Source organism: Podarcis erhardii (genome assembly GCF_964252035.2).
Source record: "Podarcis erhardii genome assembly, chromosome: 14".
Classification (NCBI taxonomy): domain Eukaryota; kingdom Metazoa; phylum Chordata; class Lepidosauria; order Squamata; family Lacertidae; genus Podarcis; species Podarcis erhardii.
In genome coordinates, this window is record NC_138503.1 from 51,746,749 (window position 1) to 51,766,492 (window position 19,744).

The window sequence follows — 19,744 nt, forward strand, 5'->3', positions numbered from 1 at the left end:
TCAACATATGAATTTGGAGAGGCAAATTCCTGGCTATGTGCTCTGCCTCACTGTTGTCACTTTTCCAAGAATACGAAACAATCCTTTATCAGGCATCACCACATTCATCTGTTGACAGAGGGAGAACATCAGTTCTCATTGGAAAGTTTGAGGCAGGAGGGTAGAAGAGCACATCATGTGGGAAATGCTAATGAACTGGAAATCTAGTAATGCTGGGGAAGCATAAGGGAGGGGAGAGTCTGGAAACTGACTTGGCAACTTTCACATCCCTCAGCACAGAATTATGCCTGCAAAACATGAAAGTAGCAAACTATCAGAAAGAACACAATATTTAAAACATGTTTTGTATCCCATGTTTGGAGACAGATAACAAGAGGATTTTGAGGAGCTCCAAAAGGTCTGTCCCAACTGAGTGAAAGGACATTAAAATGGCAAATACAATTCACTATAAGAAAGTACAAAACAATGCACACTGACACACACACACACAAAAATAAATCCTAACTTTGCTTATCCAATTCCAGGGTTTTAACGAGGGAGAAATATCTTGGGGTCATAGTGGATAGCTCATTGAAGATGTTGACCCAGCATCTGACAGCCATGAGAAATGTGACTTCCATGTTGAGAATCATTAAAAAAGGGACTAAAAATAAAACTGCCAATACTGTAATGCTGTTATTCAAATCTATGGTGCAATTGCACTTAGAACACTTTGTACAGTTGTGATTGGCACACTTCAAAGACGATTCCGTAAAGCTGGAAAATATCCGGAGAAGGGCAACCAAAATGATCAAGGGGCTGAAACAACTTCCCTTTGATGAAAGGTTGCTACATTTTGAGCTCATTTAGTTTATAGAAAAGGTGAGAAAGGATACAGGTATATGACAGAGGTGCAAAATGATGTGTGGTGTGTAGAAAGTGGATAGAGAAGTTTCCCTTCCTCTCATAATACTAGAACCCAAGGTCATTCAATAAAGCTGAATGTTTGAAAGATTCAGGACAGACAAAAAGAAAGCACTCTTTCACACAACACAGGGTTAAACTATGCAATTTGCTCCCACAAGATGTAGAGATGAACACCAACTTGTATTGCTTCTAAAACGGGATTGGAGAAATTCATCAAAGATGAATGGATCTATTCATGGATCTGAGGCAGTATGCTTCTGAATACTAGTTGCTGGAGAGTACAAGTGGGGAAGAGTACTTTTGTAATCGGATTCAGCTTATGGGCTTTCCATACATATCTGGTTGGCCACTATCATAACAGGATGCTGAACTAGATGGGTGTTTGATCTGACCCAATAGGGCTCCTCGTAGGTTATTTGGGAAGATCTCTTAAAAGAAATCAAAGACCCAAGGATGCTTTTGCAGTGAATTTACATGGACTCTTGGGCTGAGGTATATTGTCTAGGGCAGGGGTAGTCAACCTTTTTATACTTATCGCCCACTAATGCATCTTTCTTGATGGTAAAATTTCCTTAACGCCCACCAGTGCTCAATGGAAAGAGGATTCAGCTTGTGCCATAGAACCCCCTACCGCCCACCTAGAGTCCTGAAACCCCTGGTCTAGGAGGTTGATGGGGGGGGGGGCGTTGTTACTGTTATTGATATGACTTTTTTGTATCTTTATTTAGATATTCTTATGATTTATGTGGAAATTGTGTGCTTTTTGATGTTTTATTTATTGTTTATGACTACTCTTGTTATGTTTGCAATTATGTGATTTTTTACATGTTGTAAGTCACCTTGAGCATGGTTTTAACTATGGAAAGGCAGCATGCAAAAATAATAGCTGACTGACTGGTTTGATTGAATGCAAATGGGAATTACTTTGGAATTCAGAGTACTAAAACGCAATATACTCAGTCTAAAAACAATATTAGTGCAATACAAGGGAAAGTGTCAACTCCAGCAAGATCTATAACTGTAACTAGCCTGACATTTTGAAACTTTTTTTAATACTCTTTCATAGCTACCAAATGGATACATATTTTAAGGCAAGCGCCACAGTGCAAGCCATCATGGAAACTGTAGCTACTTAGATGTATGAAAAACCTGCTACTGTATCCATGTTCAGCTGCATTCCAAGCACTGTAATTTTCAAGGTAAAAGCAGACTTTTTATTTTTAAGGTTCTGCATCTTGAGACTTGGTTCAAATTACACTTTGTGCTGCTTGAGGAAATCCTGGCAGCTATTAAGGACATTGAGCATTCTATAGAGATCCCTAGCTCGCTCAGTGACTGCAATTCTCAATATTTATTTGGGCCTAAGAGTTATGACAAATGGACTTAAGTGATAGTTTAAATTTGCAACCTATGGACTCAGTGCCAGATGCAAAAGTAGATGCAAATTATCTACACTTGAAATAGGTGCTCGGGAGTTGAAGTACCAGTTGCTTAGCAGATAAGACGATGATACTCTTTTGCTTCCCATTTATTATTCTATTTCCAAAATGTTCACCCTGCATTATTAGTCCGCAATGCTCTTGAGGTAGTTACAGAAAAACAATGTTCCTTTAGGGCAGGCACGTCCAACAGGTAGATCGTGATCTACCAGTAGATCACTGGACGCCTGTGGTAGATGACTGGTAGATCACTGGCTCCCCCCAAAGAAGCTCAACAAGTTTGGCTCCCCTAAAAAAAAGCTCAAAACTTTTGTCCTGCACCCCCAAAAACAGGGCTTTCCTCCTCCCTAAAAGAAGCTCACCAACTTTGACCTGAACCCCCAAAAGGGGATAGATCACTGCCAGTCTTTAACTCTGTGAGTAGATCGCAGTTTCTTGGGAGTTGGCCACCCCTGCTTTAGGGAGGGCACTTAGCTTAAAATGAAAATGGGGTCAGTTCAAATTCTAACATCTTGTTCCTGACTTAAGGAGAAAACCCACAGCGCAGTGGCTGAGTACACAGTTGCATGCAAAAAAGTTTCGCTTCTCAAATCCAAAGAAAGGATTTCAATTAGAAGGGCTAGGAAAGACTTCCAAGATGCAGACAGTCCTGAGCTGAATAGAAAAGTGATGGCAGACTCTGGAGTTCAACTGTTAAGTTTCAAGACTGAAGCAAGTGCTTTATTGCCATTTTTTTATTACCATTTTCCCCCTGGTGTACAGAATGCTTTTATAATTCTCATTTAGTTTCTCCTCACAATTTACTTTGGGTTAGCTATACAGGACTTGCCCAAGACCAGCCAGCTGAGAAAAACCTGGAACCCTGTGTTTAAACACTACATAGCTACTTCATGGCATTTGCTCAGTACAATGAAGACAAATTCCCTGGCTAAAGCCAGACAGTAGAGACAAATTGTAGTACAGAATTTGTAGCAGCAGCATTTTAAATCTATCTCCAGACATGGTACACAATAGCAGCAATTTTACAGCAACTACCGGTTATCACACACTTGTGCAATCAATACCCAGATTTATATTATTACCACATTTAAGAGACTGACACCCACCATATATAGGGAAACAGAAGAATTTCCAGAGGATAAAAACTGGCCATTTAATCTCCAGTTTGATAGCCAAACAAAACTGCAAAGGAACATAATTTGATAGTTGTGGGCAGACCTCAAAGTCTGGGCAAAAATTGTATTATCTAATCCCATGAAACAAGCAGCCCTTTTTACACAAAGAGACTAAGTTGCACTGACAAGCTTGCATATGGCAAATGCATGGCCCCTAATTAGCTTAGGAGATTTATAAAACGCCATATATCTGGGCATAGTACTGTAGATAAAAATACAATTATAATGAAATATGTAAACAGCTCCTGCCAGGACTCCTGTTAGAAAAAAAATTGGCTTAAAGCAGCAGTCACTCTTAAGATATTCCATTAGCAACTGCTATACTGATTTTTTTAAAAAAAAACTTCCTGAACAGGAGCTACTTGCAACTACGGTAATCTGACCACATCTGCTGGAAGCTTCTGTACAGTTATACTCACAGCAAATCAACAGAATCCAATTCACTTTAGCAAAAATTGGGGTGGGTGGGGAAAAACTTTATTTGTGTGCATCCCTAGAGGTTGTCTAAGCCCAACAATGTAAGGCTTGTCATGTCCTACAGATTTTTAAAATCTGTTGGTAAGAAACAGAGCAGAGTATTATTGGCACAAAGTTCTCAGAAGCACTGGCTCTGCACTCCTCCTTATCTTTATCTTTGGGTTTATGATTCACTATTAAGTAAGAAGCCTTGCAGCATGACTCAGAGATTAAACTGTGGAAAAAAGGGAAGAAAATGACTTACATCTCATGATACGTAAATGCCTATACCATAGTGATTCATACTAAATGGGAAAGAAGGCAGAGAAGGGGTAGAGGTTCATCTTTCAGAATGTTCTACACAATATGATCATATAATGGGACCATAATATGGATCAGATTCTTAGTGCAATATTATCAACACCAGAGGATACCCAACATGTTGCCCTCCAGATATTATTGGATGCCATCATCCCATACAATTTGGCAAGCTAGCTGGGGCTGATGGGATTTGTTGTCCAAAAACATCTGGAGGACACCATATTGACTACTCAGATCTGGCAACTGCTCTCCAAAGTTTTAGGTACAATCTTTCCCAGTCCTTTTGCAACAGATTCTTTTTAGCTAGGGGAACTGGGAATTAGGGGTGTATGGGGAGTTAGGGGAGGAGTAGTACCTCTGGTGAGGGACAGGTGATGTACTTTCTGAGGTAGTTTGTCCACCTTTGGTCCCCATCCTTCACTTAGATCCCACATGTGGCTCCTAGAGGCTGTCAGCACACAACAGCAGCCACACCACGGGAACGGCTTGGACTGGCCGGCTAAACCAGGTGAGGGTAGCCAATGGGTCTTAAATCTTCGATGAATAAGGGAATTCCCCTGCAGGGGAAGACAGGCTCCAGTGGATTAAGCGGACAAGACTAATAGTGGGACCAATGGTCAAGAAGGAAGTTTCTGCATGTGCTGTAGAGGGTAGCAAGGATCAATGGGGTTCATCAACCTGGGAAAAGAGCTCATCGAGGAGAAGGAAAACTTTGATCCTAATCCTCCGCCAGTGTTAGAAACTCAGGTATATAAGCTAGGTGCCAAATGGCTCCTTAAACCAAGGTTGCAGTCACCCAAGTGATATGTGTAGTTGCTATTTTGGGGCAAGATGACTCTAAAGTCTTATTTTTCAAATGATGAACTGACTGTGGTTGATTCTCAATTAAACATCTGGCTAGTTGAGATGAGAACCTTGAGCTAGGTTAAGAGCTTTGAGAACTTCAAGAAGAAAAGTCACTTGATCCAGGGACAGTCCACATATATACTGGCCTATTCCAACCTTTTTCTTAATGGTGACTGCTGCTGCTCAGGCTGCACAGAAAAAGCAATTTGGTTCCAGAAATTCATTCCGATTGTGCAGATAAAATATAACTGATAGAATTTTACAAGATGGGGTATTAGTGTGTGAAACGAGTCCAGATCCAATGATCCTCAGGTGGCGAAGATGTCAGGTGCCATCTTGGCACCTAGTCTTCTTCACTTGGTTGCAAGTGGTCAAAAGCCACTTCACAAATCTGGACTCTGTAAGACTTCTGGGTGGTGCCTTGCATGCCTCCTTCTGGCAACTCCTGCAGCCAGGCTGGCCCCAAACATACTTCAAAGTTCAGCAACATCATCTGTCAGGTGCAGCTTGGAGCTTCTCTTGGAAAAGGGGAAGGATTAAGAATAGCTCCACGAGTTCCACCTTCCCACACTCTAACCCTCTAGCGATGATGGATGGAAAAAAGGACGTGACTATGGAAGCTGGAGAAGCGGTAAGAAAGGAAAACAAAGGTGTGTGTTCCCAGATTAAAGGGAGATACCTTCATGTGTAGGTACATATAAAGATGAAAACATAAGGTAGAAGAACCCTACTCATTTGTACTGGCAGGGATAAGATAGTTTCAGAGGCTGCTACCTTTGAATCAGCAGCATCACCTTATATCAATGAAAACGGGAGATATTTTACATCCTTATACTATATGGTCTTGCAGCAGCACACAATGTAAATGTTGTGTCTGAAACACTGACATTTTGACACATTTATATTGAGGTGAAAAAGAGTGAAGGGACAGTCCTGGGGAAGCCATGTGGGATGGAGGTGTGGTTGTGACAAGGAAAAGAAACAAAGGCAGTGCTGATGTTGACATGTAAAGCTTTCACATAGCTTGGATCAAACAGACTAAGGGGACTAGGCTTTCACAATAGAAAAGGTCAACCAAGAGTCACCAGTTAGTTTGCAACTTCATTTTTACAATAAAGATCATATCAGGTCTCAATAGCAGAATGCAGCAGAGCTAGATGCTTAGTACACAACTGTCTCCTCTTTCTCCAGGCAAATTAAAGGCTGCTATGTAGTCTCTCTTCAGAGAGGAGAAACAGAACTAAACGCAGTGCAGTCATTCCATTCCATGAGGGGTTTATCACCAGTTAAAAGCTCAGTGTGCATGTGCACACACAGAGAACAGCCCCAGGACTTCCTTAAAACAGAGGAAGGGTGCTTACTTCAAAGCAATAAAATGAGTACAACATTAAACCCCACATATGGTGGGAAGGACATCCAAACTCATTCAGTAACTATATGCTATGCTGGCTGTTTCCTTTACAATGAAGCAAAATATGTTAAAATGATATATTTTACAAAAGTGAACATTTATGCCTTACTATCACTTTAGGAGTTGCAAAAAAACAAACCAAGCTTTACCTAAAAAGCTGCTTGCAAAATTCATGTCTACACTATAGTTCTCAGGAGATAAAATTGGCTCACTTATCAATAGAAGGCATAACTGAAACCTCAAGCCCAGTTCTAGCCCATAGTTAGATTTAAAAACACTACCACCATATAGAATGTTTCCTGCCGCCTCAAGAGACTGCATGAACCATATTTCCTCAAGAGATGAATGAGTGAAGGGGGGCCCTTTCCACATCCTCTCGACCCCCTGGGAAACTCAACAAACGTGATACACCTGTAACTGGGTATGGAGACTGCTGTGGGCAGCCTGAGGAAGGACCATCCACTATAGGCTGCCCATAAAAAGCAAGTTTAGAGTGAGAGACTAGAGAGATGACTGCTATTTCCAGGATCTCTTCTCATTCTGAGACATTTGTGGGTGAGGTGAGAACCTGGACCCTGGGTGAGAACCTGGAGAATGAGAGGGAGGGTGAGTCAGAAGAAAAATGAATTGAACTTGATATATTGGTAACTTTGTAACATTTTTATATGCAACTGTATTTTTGTAATATTTACAGTAAGTTGTCTGTTGTTGCTTAAGTTTTTGGCACACTGCTTAGATATATTTTTAAATATATTAAATGGTATAGAAATTAAACTAAAAACTAAGTAAAATAAATAAAATAAGAGGGCAGCCTTTTTTCCCAGAGTTTGCAACTTAATAAACACACTTTAAACTTTCAAGCATTCAGTCACAATCAGGGGTTAATTGAGGAGAAAGCAGGTATTATTAACTTTCCTGTTTAGATATACTTGCTTGGTGTGCTTGTAATGTCAACGGACTGATCTTTAAGGTGGTCTTCTATTGTCTTGCCCACAATGCATGACAGGACATAGAACAGGAAAAAACAGTGCTAGATCTGAAACAGCAAAATACTGTACATACAACTGCATCCAGCAGGAAGTTCAACAGAAAATTTACAGGAGATGCTAATGCTTATCTCACTTAAGTGCACAAAACATCTGAAAAACTGACCCCAAATTTCTCAGCAGGCCAACTTAACTGAAAAATTTCTCTGCAATAGAAACCTAATTAGAAGTGTTCAGCACAGAAAAGTTGCAAGGGTTTATCATTACAGTACACAAATACACAATCGCACCACTGCAAACACATTCTTCTCTCCTGTAAGGAGATTTTACCCTCAATTTATCCTCTCACTCCCCCTAGTCTGGTACTGTTGAAGTAAGGTACAACATACTAAGAATGGGCAAAAGTCCTGAGTTTTCAATTGCAATCACAAATACAGTATAGGTATTTTTTTCATGCACCAATTATTGAAATTGCATTCACACTTGTTCAATAGATTATACACATCTTTAATCTTCATAACCTAACCAATTCTTTATATCCAGATCCTTCAAAGGCTCACGCACTTAAGGATCTTGCAATACATTTATCGCAACAGAAAACATGAACCATGGAAAACAGCCTAGAGAATCAAGTTTCATATCAATGTAAAATATCAGTTGGGCTATCTAATTCATTCCCCCAAGAAGGTGCCATTTTTTGTATCAACGACAGGCTATAATATTTAGGCCACACAACTGGTATCAAAACAGAATAAGAAGAATTCCCCTTCACGTGCCTATATTCCTTCACATAGCAAATCATTGGAATAAATGAAAGCCACAGAATACACACAGAAAAAAGATTGGGCTGGAAGTGAGGTTCTTAATTATTTTGCACTTCATTTTAAATTTTGTCAACAGATTGCTTTAATGCCTTTATGCATGAAACAAGGTTCAAGAGGGAGGCATAGATACACAACCATTTCTATGCTTGGTTTTTGCTGAACCTTAGGTAAAGTGCACTAAGAGGTGCAAAACGATGTTTTCCAAGCTAAAGATCATGGCTATACAAGACAGCAATCATGTTAGCTCCACTCAAAAAATGAAAGGCAGGAAGAAGGGTGCAAAAGTAAAAGGCATTTCAGTTAGAAGGCTAGTCAAACCAAGAGCAGAGATTTCAGATCCATTTTTTTTGTGCAGGTGGGAGAATTACGGTTAAGTGTTCCATTAATAAATCCTTGCAATTTCAACACAGAGCTATAATATAGTAAGTCATCCATTTTAATAAAAGCAGTATACAGCAAGCTGTTCCTAAGAGACAATAGGCTTCCAAGTAACTACAAGACCAAAGAGTGGGCTCGATGTACCCTTTGCCCAATTCAATGTGAAATTCCTTTTGTTTTCCTAGGTACATACCCAGAACATAAGCCTTGTGAAAGACTAACACCAATACTTGGGTCAGAAGTAAATATACATGATGAAACCAAAGGGTAAAATACAATATGGAAGACTTTCCCACTATCACCAGAGTCCTTCCCAAGTTCCTAGGATGTAATGACATGAACCACTCTAGTTTAATGTTCTGCATGCACAAAATGGGTAAAGAAGAGCCCTGTAAAACAGAGACTTGCTTTCAACCTCCAAGCCTGAATTCCGCCTCTGCTACCTCTGCATTTCTAGATTTGAAAACATGGGAGGCAAAATGGATGAGTTTGTGCAAAATTTGTAACACCCCTACTTTCATCCCCAAGGAAGCAGGTTCAGACAGGATGTCTCTATGCTACAGTCACTCTTACTCAACTTCTTGTATGGAGGCAAAGCAAATGGGATGAGGCACTCCTTTCTCAGCAGTAACCTCATAAGAAATATTTGTGGGGGAAAGGGGAACAGCTCTTTTTATAGCCCCAAATACTTTGGTGTGTAACAGACTTTGGTCTATTTCCCCCAATTGTTTTGGGTAGCAGCAACTGAGTGGGGTGAAAGAAAGGATAAGAGGTGATGACAGTAAATACGAAGGAGCCAAAGCAGAACTGCCCTCAACTGGAACTGCTATAAGAAAGAGAACTGGAGAATTGTAGGAGAAAGATGTGGAGGATCAATACAAGAACTGTTCCAAACTATCCTAAGGCTTGAAATAGCCTTCTCCAACCTGGATTCCAACTCTCACCATCCCGGCAAACTGTTACAATGATGGAAGCTGTATCCCAGAAACATCTGCAGAGCACCAAGTTGGGGAAGGCTGTTCTGAAGCCCACATTTTTATGTCTGACAGTCAGGCAATCAGGAAACTGCCTGCCATAATTTGCTCTTAACAAACAAAACTCCCTGCATATAGAAAACAAGCATGCCATGGGGAAAAGGTAAATTTAGCTTTTTCCTCTCTCCCCCTCCCCCGCAGTTCAGTGTGCAATTTGTTTGTGGGAATGGTTTGAATGTGTAAACCCCCACTTGGACCTTCAAGTGGTACAGAGAGGGAAAGGGTTTATTCCTTGATTTTGCTGAATATATTATACTTGCCAGACAGGGGTTTGTGGGTAGGAAACTGAAATGATGGAGATCTATGGAGGACAGTGAAAGGTGAAGGTGCACATAAATGCAGAAAATTGTATTACCAGGAAAATGTCTCCTCAGCCTGAACCACTATAGGAAAGTGAGTATGGGAGGGGGGGGAGAGAAAGAGATGAGGTTTGGAAAAGATGATTAAAAAGGTTATGGCAAAATTCCTTTGAAACTGACTGCATGTATAAAAGCCTATCCTCAGATTATAGAGGTTCTTTCCTTTTCTGACAACCCCCTCAGTTATTATTTTTTTAGAAGGAATGGAAAGGGACTTGTCAGTTTCACTATTGCCTCTCCCCTCAAAATTCTAACATTAATTAGGGGAATATGTGGAGGAAATGTTGGTTCTCTCTCTCTCTCTCTCTCTCTCTCTCTCTCTCTCTCTCTCTGTGTGTGTGTGTGTGTGTGTAGTGTGGACAGAGAAGAGACCAGTATGGGGGAGATTGTACATGTGGGGAAATGTGTGCAAAATGGGGAAATATGAGAAAATATGAGGTGTGGATGAGAGGTAGATGAATATAAAATGGGGATAATATGAAACTCCCCTCTGTCTGAACTGAGGTTCCCTGCCTGCATATATGGGGTTTGGGGAAGGGGGTGGGGAGAGAAGGTACAGGGTTAAATGAGGATAAATAAAAACAGGGGAGTGAAAAAGAAAGATTTCCGGGGAGGGGGGCCATATGGGATAGAATGAGGTAAGTGGTGAGGTTGGAGGTTGAAATGAAGGGATGTGGATGGTCTTTGCCCCACACTTCAGCTGCCACTCACATGGGGAAACGTTATTCTATTTCATTATATGGTGCTCTTATTACTGCATTGTATTTTTTATTATTACATGCAGTCCTGGAAACCCTTCGGATGAAGGGTGGCTTAGGATCTTTTTAAGCAATGGAAATCAAATGAAAGGAAGGGGCTGTTAGAAGAAGATAAATAAAAACAGAGCCTGCCAGTGCTTTCCCCACCAGCAAATCCCTATATGAAGAAAACCACACAGTTGTACAAAGCCAGGACATTGTGTTCTGAAAAATCGCTATTAAGTACAACGATCATAAATAAACGAACATATAAAATCAAAGGGAGAGGAGGGTAGGAGAGAGAGAGAAGTCCGATGATGAATATGCTGTAAATGTATAAATATAAACAAAGTGGAAGGGTGAGAGTGCACTTGACAATACAAACAAATAAACATAAATAAATAAAGTATGCATGGGGGGGGCGGAAAGAGAGAGCGAGAGGCTGGATCATTTAAATAAATAAATAAGGCAAGCACGCAAAGGGGGAGATTAAGTGGATGGGCAATGTAAATAAATAAATATAAACAAGTCTGAAAAAAACCAAGCGGCGGCGGGGGTTGGGGGTTGGGAGCGTGGACTGATAATATAAATAAATATAATTGAATAGCTAAATAAATAAATATAAACCAAGGAAGCACGGAGAGTGAGAGAGTGGAGGGGTAATGAATGTAAATGAATTAAATATAAACAGACGAAGGGGGGGAGAGGGAGAGAGAGAGAGAGAGAGAGAGAGAGAGAGGGGAAGGGACTGACAATATATAAATTAGGTCTGCTGGCTTGCAGGTCTCTTTGGTTCCAGTTACAGATAGGTAGCCGTGTTGGTCTGCCATAGTCAAATAAAAAAAATTTAAAAAAATTTAAAAAATTAAGGTGCTACTGGAAGGAATTTTTTTATTTTGTTAGGTCTCTTTGGGTTGGCTAGGGCGAGGGGAAGGGGCCGGGGAATCTCCTAATGGCTTCTGTGTAGGTGCATTTCGCGGTGTGTGTTGTGGGGGGGGGGGACACACACACACAAACCCCCCCCAGAGGGGGAGCCGGGGGGTGAGGCGCCCCTTCCTTCTCACCTGCTGGTACTCGGCGTCCTCGGGTCGGAAGTCGTCGCCGACGGCCTCCCAGCGGAGGCTGAAGTGGGGCAGGCGGTGCAAGAGGCTCACCCACCACGGAGGGGAGTAGCTCACGCCCGCCGCCGCCGCCGCCGCCGCCATGCCCGGCCTGAGGAGAGAAGGGGCCTGGCCGCCTCCTCCGCTCGCCGCCTCCGCCGCCGCCGCCTCCTTCTCCCCCTCCGGGCCGCCGCCGCCGCCGCCGCCTGCCTTCCTTCCTTCCTTCCTTCACCCGGAGGAGCTGCCCCTTCCCGCGGCCATGAGGGGGCAATGCGAGCAGCAGCAGCAGCAGCAGCGCCGCCTCAGCGCCGCCGGTTCAGGAGGCCCAGGAGGCCCCGCGGCCCCGGCTTCCGAGGCTCCGTGCCCGACATGGCCCCTCGCTCCCTCCGCTCGGCGCGGCTGCCGGCGCTCTTTGTTCGCCTCTCGCCTCTCGCCGCCGCCGCCTCTTCCTCCCCGGATGGCGCCGCCCACAAGGTGGACCCCCTTTCGGCGCCGCCCGAGTCGCCCGCCCGCTCCCTGCCTGCCTGCCTCGCTCCCTCGCCCGCCCGCCCGCCCGTGTTCGTGGGCTGGCGGAGGGGCCAGAAATGGCGCCTCAGGGAGCAGGCCCTCGGCGCCGCCAGGCCGCCATTCCTGATGCTGATGCTGATGCTGCTGAGCCTGGGGGACGGAGGGGTATCATGGCCACACACAGAAACACACACACACACACACACACAGGGCATGGGCACAAAAAGGTCCCCCCTACACACACACACGGTGAGAAGGGGATATGCACTAAAAGCTCGCTCTCTCTTTACACACACACACACACACACACACACACACAGAGGCATACAGTATACACAAAAGGTATCCCCTACACACACAGGCACACAAGCATGAGGGGGATATACACTAAAAGCTCTCTCACACATACACACAAACAGACAGGGACACAAAAGGTCCCCCTACACACACACACACACACACACACACACACACACGGTGAGAGAGGGATATGCACTAAAAGCTCTCTCTCTCTTTACACACACACACACACACACACACACACACACAGGCATACAGTATACACAAAAGGTATCCCCTACACACACAGGCACACAAGCATGAGGGGGATATACACTAAAAGCTCTCTCACACATACACACAAACAGACAGGGACACAAAAGGTCCCCCTACACACACACACACACACACACACACACGGTGAGAAGGGGATATGCACTAAAAGCTCTCTCTCTCTTTACACACACACACACACACACACACAGGCATACAGTATACACAAAAGGTATCCCCTACACACACAGGCACACAAGCATGAGGGGGATATACACTAAAAGCTCTCTCACACATACACACAAACAGACAGGGACACAAAAGGTCCCCCTACACACACACACACACACACACACACGGTGAGAGAGGGATATGCACTAAAAGCTCTCTCTCTCTTTACACACACACACACACACACACACACACACAGAGGCATACAGTATACACAAAAGGTATCCCCTGCACACACAAGCATGAGGAGGCTATACACTAAAGGCTCTTATACACACACAAACAGGCATGGACCCAAAAGGTCCCCCTACCCACATGGCGAGAGGGGGATATGCACTAAAAGCTGTCTCTCCACACACAGGCATATACACAAAAGGTATCCCCTACACACACAGGCACACAAGCATGAGGGGGGTATACACTAAAAGCTCTCTCACACATACACACAAACAGACAGGGACACAAAAGGTCCCCCTACACACACACACACACACACACACACACACACACACGGTGAGAGAGGGCTAGGCACTAAAAGCTCTCTCTCCACACACAGGCATATACACAAAAGCCCTCCCTTACATACACAAACAGGCATATAAACAAAAAAGGCCCTACCTACACACAGGCATGTACACAAAAAGGCCCCCTACACACACACACACACACACACACACGGGGTGAGGGGGATATACATTAAAAGTTCACTCTACACACACACAGAGGCATATACACAAAAGCCCCCCCCCCCGCTTACATACACAAACAGGCATATAAACAAAAAAGGCCCTACCTACACACAGGCATGTACACAAAAAGGCCCCCTACACACACACACACACGGGGTGAGGGGGATATACATTAAAAGTTCACTCTACACACACACAGAGGCATATACACAAAAGCCCCCCCCCCCCGCTTACATACACAAACAGGCATATAAACAAAAAAGGCCCTACCTACACAAACAAACACACAGGCATGAAAGGCCCTCTTACACACAAGCTCTCCCCACACGTACACACCAACGGGCATAGGCGTAGAAAGGTCCCCCTTCACAGAGAGACATGTGCACACAGAGGCATGCACACAAAAAGTTGCATCTCCACACAGACGTCATTGTCCGCATCCATTCGCCTCGAGAGACAATGGGGTGCACCTCCGGGGTGAAGTGAAACCATTGGCATTTGCAGCACCAAAGTGACCTCTCTCAGGGATGCAAACCTGGGCAGTGGGGGGGGGGTGTCTTTGGTCTCCTGGAGGGCATCTTTGGGCTCTGCACCCACCACAACAGCCTTTGATTCCCAACCATCAAGTAAGCTTGACCTGGTTTCGCACCCTGTTCCCGATGTAGATGTTCACTCACCCCTTCTTCCCTGGCATTGGGCATTTGTGGTTTGCCGCAGGTGCCAAAATGTCTGGGGCCAGCCCCGTGTGTGGGACACCAAAACCCTACTTTTGAAGACACTGGAGGTATTCAGAAAAGCGTTTTTGAATAATATTTTAAACCCTGACAGGTTCATATAAGCAGTTCTTCAGGTAACGATATTCCAATCTTTACACGTAACCAAGATGAGGGTCTAAAACTTCCCAGCAATTCCCTCTCCCCCCTACTTATCATGCTCTAGTTTTCCAGACTCTGTCCCAGCCCATAAAAGTCTATTTTGTCCCATCCTAAAGTCTCAAATTCTACCTTGCCCCCTCACCTCACCTGGCAATATTTTGAAAGCCAATGTTATTTATTTATGGCTCCATAACCAGAGTTCTCTTGGTGACAAATTAAAATCCGAAACCATCAATCAATATAAGCAACAGCAGGGAAAACCATATAGAAAAAAACCAAACCACTTCAGAGCCAAGGTTAATGTAGGTTCGGCCACATTCATATAATGAGAACCACAAAGTACCTCACAGAGCTAAAACCAAATCCTAAAATTTAAGTGAATTGTAGAAATTAAACTGCTCATACAAACAATTTTAAAGGACCTAGATTACTATTTTTTTAAAGCTATTTGCCTGATGCTGGGCACTAAAATCTACAGAGGAGTTTTTCTCTGTCCTGCCACATCTGACATGTTTGGTGAAGAGCCTTCTCAGTGGCTGAACCCAGACTTTGGAACTCCCTACCAAGAGAAGCTCACTTGTTCCCCTTGATGGTCCTTCTGCCAGCAGGCAAAAACTAAAAGTTTGTAGTCACCATAAGATTTGGTTTACTGATCCTAAGATTCGGTTTCTTCAGAAAACAGGTCACCTTGATCTGATAGGCTGCCTGATTTGGCTCAGAGTCTGTCCAAGTCTGCTCTGTTCCACCCCAGCCCTGCATTTCACTACAGGGAAATTTAAAAACAGCTATAACTTCACTTTTCTTTTGATGAAAGTGGATGGAATTTGCAAACATATTATCCTCTTCAGAGTGCATAAGGTTTGCCAAATTACAGGCAAATAGGCTGAGGGTTAGGGTTGGGAGCGGGGATAATACTTTTAATGTTTTCTTTAAGAGAGAGAGAAATGAAACACCTATAACTTTTTATTTTGGAGGGCAGAATTGGACAACATTTTCAGGCACGGCTGTCCCTTTTGGGAGCATGAAATCAGCAGAATTTCAGGTTAGCTGCAGTGGTTTTCCTACAAGGGCAGCCATTATTGTATCAGCACAGGTAAATAAAAAAATCACTTAATCTCTCCTTTGTAGTGACTAGGCTGAACCAGCTAGGATCCTATCATGCTGAGGTGCTAAGTCTGACTCTCACCTAAAACCCATGTCCTTTGACCTGGAATTTTTCTCCCTATCAGTGTGGGACCCAATTCTGCATTACCATTCTCTACAAAGACTTAGGCACACTCTCTCCTTTCTCTCTCTCTCTCCACACACACACACACACACACAGAGTCCTGGCACAGAGAGCGAACTCTGGGCTTTGGAACCAACCCATAGGCACCCTGGCTGAAATTAAGCCCTGGTCACATGCTTATCATGGACTCATGGAACACATATGCAACATAAAATTGGCTCTAGGCCAGCCCATTGCTGGAAAAATCCAGAGCCATTCCCAGCTGTGTGAAATTAACCTTTGTTTCAGAATGTAAGGGAAATATATCCTCTTAGGACTAGAAATAAGTTAGCTCTGATTAGCTTCAAGATGGCATAAAGAAACAGAACATGATAACAAGTAGTCATTGTTTTAAAAAATCCCAAATTTACTGCTGGGCCTCTTGCAAAGATTAATGTGGGCAGGGGAGGTGGGGAGATTCTTTGTGGAAATGTTTTGCATTAGGGAAGAATGTGCCAGATGAAAATTAAATCTGGCTGTATAACATGAGAATTCTTTAAACTTTTCCAAAGTGTGGATCCCATCTCACAGTTCACATGCTTTTCTGCTTGACTTACGGACCACATCTCTTTGTCTTCAGCTGCTTAATAACCCTGTATTCATGTGTTGTGGTGGTGACATACTTAGCTACAGTTAGCACACTGTTGCCCGAGGGGTTAAAATAGTAACAAAGCCCATACAATGAGATTAGTCAATTTTACATGGACCACGTTCAACTGTTCTACATACTAAAATTGGAAAACTTCTAATCTAATTAAACCAGCCTCAGCAAGAGAACCAGCCAAGCCACAGCAGTCTCTGTCTACCATTGTGGAATTTTAAAACTTTTGAACCATCTTTTAAACTATCAAAAGTTGGTACCTTTGCACAGCTCTTTATTTCTTAACAGGCCCTTGCAGGCAATTAAATGCCAGAAAGTACTACTAAAGGTATATGGGGATATTAGTCCAACAACATCTGAAAGGCCGCAGTTGCCTCCCACCCCAGCTTTAGAAGGAGAGATCACTGTACATTTCTGTGTGGGTGGGGGGTGGTATTTGGGTTTACTTTCAAATATACAAGTAGCACACAGGTGGAAGTACGCAGCATAACACTCTTAACAAAGAGCAATTCCAGTGTCCACACAGCAAATTTCTACAGACAGGTCCAGATGCTTAGATAAAGATCTGCACTTCCTGGTAAAGGAATTAATTCAGACTCACCTGTCACTGATCAGAAAGTTGTTTTAACTCTGATTGTTACCCTGCTGTGAAGAATCAATGAAATGCCTAGGTATAATTTAAGAATGATTGCCCATAATACACAAGAACAGACAGGGCCATGAAAAAGCGGCATTATATTACTCCCAGTGGCAAAACATTTATTAAAATCTTTACCAGTCTGCACTTTAAAGGCAGCTTGCAAAAGATTAAAACAATCTCAAAACAGGGAACACAACCTACAAAGTCTATCAACACAGAGAGTGACAGAACACTGTGACATTACATCAGATGTCAACCCAGCTGCAGATTCAAGAGCCCACCCCAAAGACCTTCTGAGGAGCCCAAAGATCCCAGGCTCAATCCTTGGGATCTCAAGGAAGGGCTGGGGGAGGGTCTCTGCTTAAAATGCTGGCAAGTTGCTGATCATCCATGTAAAACAGTAATTAGATGGTGCAATTATAAGGTACAAGGTATACCTGATAAGGTATAAAGACGCCTCCTATCTTTCCTTCTATGGAGATTGCCAGAGTGCACATGTGGGATGACATGGCCTTTTGTGTGTTGCTTGGCATAAAACCCCAGGGGGGGAAACTCACTGTGCAATGCCATAGCAAATTTTTCAGGCACAATGGAGAAAACTGCCAGATCATGCACTTAAGACAATATGACAGGCTAGTGCAATGGCCCTTCCTGTAGGAGAAAGCAGCAGCCACAGCCACCAAGACTTCTCCATCATCACCTTCCAATGACCATCTTCCTGCTCAACTGCTTTATTAGTTGGGGTGAGGGTAGGAGAGGTCCTCTCATAATGGTTTGCATACCCAGAACTCAAACATTCCTCACCCTAAGTCAAGAGGTAATGATGGCTGTGCTTAATAGGCTTGGAAGCAACAGGTCAAGGAAGAGTTTGGGAACACCAAGGCGAGCCGTTCAACAGCACCCCCACTTTCTGGTGGGCATTTTGTCAGACTGCATCATCAAAGGCCCATTCTACACCATGTGGCAAGAAGCGGGCAGCCAGATATGGCGGGGGAAGGGATTCTAATCTCTCGGATCAACTTGATCCTATTTGGGAAATTTTGCTTACATGAAAGCAGATGGTGAGCAATCCCATACCAATTATGGCTCGAGGATGCGTTCCATTCTCTATAATTGTAAAGGCACTTCCCACGTTGCCACCCTTCTCCATCCACACCTCCTGTCGGTTTTGTCTGAAAACCAAAATGGGAAGCAACAGTTACAGAATATGTGTGTGTGTGTGTGTGTGTGTGTGTGTGTGTGTCCTTGAGGCAGCCTCTCTGTCAGCATGTTGAAAAGCAAGCCTAATTTGGAGGTGGGGGTAGGTGCACATAGGAATGACACTCTCAAGTGTGTCCAGTTAGAAGCTGCAATGGGAAAGAGAAAGGAATACAAAACTCATTGGCATCATTTTAAATGTTTGTCTCATTCTCATAAGAAAAGCCCTGCTGGATGAGACCTGCAGGTGGTGAAGGCGATGTCTGCTCCCAGGTCACCTAGGTACTAAGGCACAGCCTCCCTTACTACGGCAAGGCACATTGTATTTCTATTTAATTCATTTACCTCTATGGCTATAAATTAGCATATGCATTTTTGTAAGGCAAATCTGTCTCATTTGCGGGGGGGGGGGGGGGAGGTTGATGCATTTCCTCTTTTTTGGCAGTATGCAAGCTGTTACCCTGTACACACCCAACTTGCTCCTCCGCTAGCGATGGATAAGGTAACAACATTTGCAAGATGGCTCCATTTGCGCACCACAGACATGCATGTGGTTGCAGAGGAATGTCTGTGTCTCTCCCTTAGAAGCATGATGACCTTGTTGCCTTCCTTGATGTCAAGATTTTTAAATGGACTTCCACCTTTGAGGAAAAGCCCTGTCGCAGCAGTGGTTGTAAAAACTCGTGCAAGATGATGCCATATGGTGATATGACTGCTGATGAGTTCTTTCTGCATGATGTGCCAAAGGCATATTTATTCCCTGTGCGCCCCCCCCCCCACCCTCAGGCAGACCAGCCATTTGAGGAGTGGGTTTATGTGTGTTGTGATTTCTGCATGAGAGTTATAAAGATTGCAATTCCACTGCAAACAGCCCACATTTGGGAATGATACATCGTTATTTCCTATGGGTTTGTCCCTATGGTATTGTACAAGGCCAGAAAAACAAAAACAAAAATGCACACTCTCTTTTGTGTTTATTGAACGTGACTCTTGTTCCTGGAGGCAGGGAGCAGTGATTCCATAGCAGCAACCTCACACAATGGAAACCTTCAGCCACCTGGACGTGGATGTCTGTTTTTAATTAAGACCTCTGAAATATAGTTCATGCTACATCAAACTATGTAGCAGTTGCACAATGTGGAACTGAGATCTCAGCAAGCAAAAAATGGTGAGGTTGATTATTTATTTATTTGCATGCTGTTCCCCCGTTTGT

General features: G+C 43.5%; 1 protein-coding gene across 3 annotated transcripts in view; it reads right to left on the reverse strand.

Moving 5' to 3' along the window:
- The window catches only part of TTYH3 (tweety family member 3), an 84,767-nt gene extending 72,643 nt beyond the window's left edge, over window positions 1-12,124 (reverse strand). For 2 of the 3 annotated variants that reach the window (XR_014151055.1, XM_081839835.1), the window contains exon 1: window positions 11,937-12,124. Coding sequence is in view for 2 of the 3 variants with exons in the window: in XM_081839835.1 (XP_081695961.1) it covers window positions 11,937-12,077 (141 nt within the window). In the remaining variant the exon portion in view is untranslated. The remainder of the gene's footprint in view (window positions 1-11,936) is intronic. The other variant, XM_081839836.1, reaches the window with a different exon arrangement.
- Window positions 12,125-19,744: the final 7,620 nt, after the last annotated feature.